General features: G+C 39.9%; 1 protein-coding gene across 1 annotated transcript in view; it reads right to left on the bottom strand.

The window, feature by feature from the left end:
* Positions 1-5,658, bottom strand: part of TDRD12 (tudor domain containing 12) — a 65,544-nt gene that overhangs the window by 34,500 nt on the left and 25,386 nt on the right. The window contains exon 9 of the mRNA XM_029924258.1: positions 276-370. Within this exon, the coding sequence (XP_029780118.1) occupies positions 276-370 (95 nt within the window). The remainder of the gene's footprint in view (positions 1-275; positions 371-5,658) is intronic.

The raw sequence follows: 5,658 nt of genomic DNA, 5'->3' as shown, positions 1-5,658 counted from the left end.
TAACTACTAGGACGGCCCACCACCTCCTTGTGAACTGAGCATAAAGACCCAGTTCTGTCCAGAAGCCACTAGGCCAGGAACAGGAAGGAAGCTGCAGTTATCTTGTTCGTTAGAAATACAGCGAACTCACAGACTGTATTTTTTCCTGAAAGACACTATCATAGCCAAGGATTTCTTACTAGAAAATATATTTTTGGTTCCTGGATTTCAAAGGAGACTCTTCTAAAATTAACATCATATGAACTTTGTATCTAATGAATATTTAAAAACACAACCTTATTTGTATCTTTCAAAGAGATGCACTGTTGTTTCTTTTCAGCCTTTTTAGGTGAATCTCTCAATGAATCCGTACTACAGTTTATAGTTTTATCTGCAAAATAAAAAGTGATAAAGGAGCTATCTTAGAAAGTACTATTAATAGAAAATAGGACAAAACGGAGTATAATTTTAAAAATACTATTATAAAATCATAACACAGGAAATTATTATGGAATAGGGTTTGCATTGAACCTTGAGGATATTAAATCTTAAAAACTTTGTTTCAACTCTTATCACATAAAAGTTTAAATCATTCCTTTACTGGCTTACAACCACTGAACATAATTTACTTTCCCCACTTGGCAGACTGTATTTTTCAAAGAGGGCCACGACATGTCCCCCAACACGTGGCTCTTCTTACAGTGTGACACTGACACTTGTCCCACTGAGAGACGGGCTCTGTATTCCCTTCTTGTGAGCCTGGGGGGCGGGGCTGTAACATCACGGAAGTGGTGTTAGGAGACTTCTAAGGATAGATGGAAAAAATGACCTGTTCTCCTAGATGCTCACTTTCAGAACCCAGCCAGCATCCTGGGAGGAAGGCCGAGCTACTCTGTGGGAAGGCCACTCTGGGGATTTCAGGTGACATCCCCAGTCCAGGTCCCAGCCACAAGCCAGGAATAGCCGCCAGACAGGTAACTGAAGTTGTTTCCCATGAACCCAACTGCTTCATCACCACCAGCCCTCGGGCCTTCCCAGCCGAGGCCCAGACACTGCGGATCCGAGACCAACCCTTTGTGCCGTGCCCGTTCCGGACCCCGATCACAGAATCCACGTGCACCCTGAAGTGGCTGTTTTACGCCACTACACATGACCAGATGTTTGTTACAAAGCAGTCAGAGGCAGAATACCAACAATCCCATCTATTACTCAGTTTCAGCGATGGTTCAGGATCACAACTGTGCCTCTCACTTAACAGCACGAGACACAGAAGGCTTTAAAAACAGGCTGAATTTGAACAGCCAGCAGGTAGCAACACTCTAAAGCTGACTCTTTCAAATGTCTTTATCTCTTGGGACTAAATCTGACTTCTGAAAAGTGACAAATACTGTTTAGTGAATAATATGAATAATCAAGCTAGGTAATTACACTTAGGTAAAAAAATGAGGTCTGACTTCAAAAAAACCCAAAAAATCAGCTCAGTCATCACTTTCTAGGCAACTACAGAGGTAATCCTGGAAAAGCGTTCACTCTAAGCATCAGTAAGAAAAACCCAACTGAATGACAAGGTAGCCCTTTCACCTAATAAATGACACAAATCACTAAAATAAAGAGCTAATGCTGGAAGGAGATGATGATGTAAACTGGTCTAATCTTCCTTTAATAAATTTGGAGCCCCAGTCGGTTAAGAATCCGGCTCCCAGCTTCAGCTCAGGTCATGATCTCACGGTTCGTGGGTTCGAGCCCCACATCAAGCTCTGGGCTGACAGCTAGCTCAGAGCCTGGAGCCTGCTTCAGATTCTGTGTCTCCCTCTCTCTCTGACCCTCCCCTGCTCGCGCTGTCTCTGTCTCTCAAAAATAAATAAAAACATTAAAAAAAAAAAGTTTGGAGCCCAAGCCTCCTTGGGGTCTGGAGTTATATTATCTCTTCAGAGCGTGATCTTAGAGCCAAAAAGAAACACTCTGATCTGGAGCCAGAAGTGAAGGTGGTAGATGAAATTTGCCAAGAGAAAATGTCCATACCAAAGCTTTCAAAGAAAACCACCAAGTAGTTCAATGCCATCATAAATGTTAAAAACAAAAGAAAACAACCCACAACGGTTTTGTCAGGAGGTGGATACTCACACACTTGAAGAAATGGAGATAAAAGAGAAGTCTGAAAAGGACTCTGATACATGAAAGGTATCCAAGAGATAAAAAGGATTCATATTCATGAAACAAAGTAGGTGCCTATAAAAAGATACAGACACCTAAAAAAGGACGAATTAGAGTTCTAAGCAGCAAGAAATAGCCATCAAATTGAAAACTCAAAAGATGAAGTAAATACTAAGCTGGAAACAATGGTAACTGAAAGAAAAAAAAAAGGTAATTTAAAGAATTAAGAGGGGGCACCTGGGTGGCTACGTAGGTTAAGCATCTGACTTCAGCTCAGGTCATGATCTCATAGCTTGTGGGTTCAAGCCCCGCGTTGGGCTCTGTGCTAAAAGCTCAGATCCTGGAGCCTGGTTTGGATTCTGTGTTTCCCTCTCTCTCTGCCCCTCCCCTGCTCACACTCCGTCTCTCTCTCTCTCAAAAATAAACATTAAAAAATAATTAAGGGGCGCCTAGGTGGCTCAGCTGGTTAAGCATCTGGCTTCAGCTCAGGTCATGATCTCACGGTTTGTGGGTTTGAGCCCCACGTCGGGCTCTGTGCTGACAGCTCAGAGCCTGGAGCTGCTTCAGATTCTGTGTCTCCCTCTCTCTCTTCCCCTCTCTCACTCATGCTCTGTCTCTGTCTCAAAAATGCATAATCATTAAAAAAATAAATAACACTTTGTTTAAAAAAGAAATAATAAAGATAAAAATAAAAAATAATTAAGAAAACCTTTCAAAAATGTGTCCAGAGAAATAAAAAGAAAATGCAAAAAAAGCTATGAAACATAGGTGATAAATGAAGAAACACTAATATGTCTAATAGATTCAAGAGGAGAGAGAATAAAATCTTTAAAAACATTAATATCTGATACTTTTCAGAATTTCAAGTTAAATTCCAAGTGTTAACAGAATAAATTTTGAACCATCCACCCTTAGACACATTGTAAAGAAACTGTAGAATATTAAGGATAAGGAGGTATTTTTAATGAACAGAACATACTTGCTAACTTACAAAAGAATAACCAACAGATTGATAGATTAGAAGAACATGATGTACTCTCTCCAATGTTTAAGGAAAATAACTCAGAATCTAGAATACTGTATCTGGTTTAACTATTACCAGATGTTAACATCTACTACCACAACCCCATTATGACAAAGATATTAAAATATGCACTGGAGGATGAAGAAAAATAAATGAGAAGTTCAATAATCATCCTAATATTAACAAGCTAATTTAAAATGGAGTCGGAAGGCCAGCAGGGGGAGCTCTGACGCCGCAGCACCCCGCACACCCGTTTGCAGAGCCAACAGGAAGAAGCAGCCATCTCTAGCATCCCAAGAGGAAGAAGCCTGCATTAGGATCCCTGCAGGGGGAGGAAGGCTTTCTCCCAGCCCAGCGACCACCCAGCCAATGAGAGATGGTCACAACTCCGCCAGTGGAAAGCCAGTACACTTCAGACTTTACTCCTATGGACTTTTTGTTTACAACAGCCCCTCCCAAATCCCTTCTTTTCTCTATGAAAGAGTGTTCTCTCCTTTGTTCTTTGGACTTGCCTATGGTTTTGCTGTTGCTTGCATGTCCTAAATTGTACTTCTCTGCTACTTCCAAATAAATCCATTTGCTGGTAAAGTAACTGCCTTTTTTATTTTCAAGGTTGACTGCATGCTGACATGTTAATTCAAATAAATGACAATACAAGGGACAAGAGGGAGGAATTAGGAATATTTTGTTATCATGTGTGGATTTGGACTGATTGTAAATGTATTTGCAAACTCTACGGCAACCACTGAAAGAAGTGAAAAAGAAGTATAACTGATGTGCTAAGAAAGGAAAGAAAGTGGCATCATATGAAATGCCTAACTAAAACTGTAAATAGCAAAACAAGAGTAGAAGACAAAAATAGGAACAAAAAACAAGGTAATAAACAGAAAAAAGTAACAAACATGGTCAATAGTAATCCAAGTCTAACAATAATCACTTTAGGGGGCACGGCTGGGTGGCTCAGTCAGTTGAGCGTCCAACTTCGGCTCAGGTCATGATCTCACCACTCATGGGTTCAAGCCCTGTGTTGGCATCTGTGCTGACAGCGCAGAGACTGGAGCCTGCTTTCCATTCTGTGTTTCCCTCTCTCTCTGCCCCTCTCCCACTCGCACTCTCTCTCTCTCTCTCAAAAATAAATATTAAAAAAAATTTTTTTAATGACAATCACTTTAAATGGCAATGCAGCAAATCAAAGATGCTGTCATAGTGAATAAAAACAAGACCCAACTATACAATGTCTACAAGAAACTCACTTCAAATATAAAGGCACACAGATTCTGAGAAGATGGAGAAAGGTGCACCATGCTAGCACTAATTAAAGAAAGGTGAAGCAGCTATATTAATTTCAGACAAAACAAACGTCATAACAAGGAAAATATGAAGGACAGAGGCATTTCATAATTATAAAAAAGTCAATTCTTCAAGAAGACAGAACAGTCTTTAATGTGCATGTGCCTACCAAGAGAGCATCAAACTATGTGAGGCAAAAACTGACAGAACTGCAAGGAGAAACGGTCAGTCCACCATTACAGCTGGAGACCCCGCCCTCCTCTACCAGAAGTGAGCAGAGCCGGCAGGCAGAATCCTAAGGATCCAGCTAACTCAACTCCACCATCAACCAAATGGATGAAACGGACACTTACAGACCGCTTCACCCAGCAGCAGAACACACCTTCCCAAACCTGATGGAACATATACCTCGACAGACTGCACTCTGGGCCATAAAAACACACAAAATTTTAAAAGAATAAAATTATACACTGTATGCTCTCAGTCCATAATGGAATTAAACTAATTCAATAACAAAAAGATGGCTAGAAAATCCCAAAATACTTAGAGATTAAATGGCACACTTATAAATAATATTTCGATCAAGAAGAAATCTCAAGAGAAACTTAAAACTAGTTTGAACTAAATGAAAATAAAATACAGCTTATCAAACTCTTGGTGTAGTAAAAACCGTGCTTAGAGGGTAATTTATAGCATTAAATGTGTGGATCAGAAAAGCAGCTCTAAGAAATTAAAAAATACATGGAAACCAATGAAAACGAAAATACAACAATCCAAAATCTCTGGGACGCAGCCAAGGCAGTCCTAAGAGGAAAGTATACTGCAGTCCAGGCCAATCTCAACACACTAGAAAAAGTGCAAATTCAAAATCTAACAGAGCACCTACTGGAACTAGAAGGGAAGCAGCAAGAGCACCCCAAACCCAGCAGAAGAAAATAAATAATAAAGATCAGGGCAGAAATAAACAATATAGAATCCAAAAAACAGTCAAGCAGATCAATGAAACCAAGAGTTGGTTCTTTGAAAAAAATAAAATCGATAAACCTCTAGCCAGGCTTCTCAGAAAGAAAAGAGAGAGCACCCAGATAGACAAAATCATGAATGAAAAAGGATCTATTACAACCAATCCCTTAGAAATACAAGCAATCATCAGAGATTACTATGAAATATTATATGCCAACAAACTGGACAAACTAGAAGAAATGGACAAA

The sequence above is a fragment of the Suricata suricatta genome, chromosome 16 (assembly GCF_006229205.1).
Source record: "Suricata suricatta isolate VVHF042 chromosome 16, meerkat_22Aug2017_6uvM2_HiC, whole genome shotgun sequence".
NCBI classification, from domain to species: Eukaryota; Metazoa; Chordata; class Mammalia; order Carnivora; family Herpestidae; genus Suricata; species Suricata suricatta.
The sequence above is the reverse complement of the archived record's forward strand: the minus strand, read 5'-3'. Positions and strand labels throughout refer to the sequence as shown.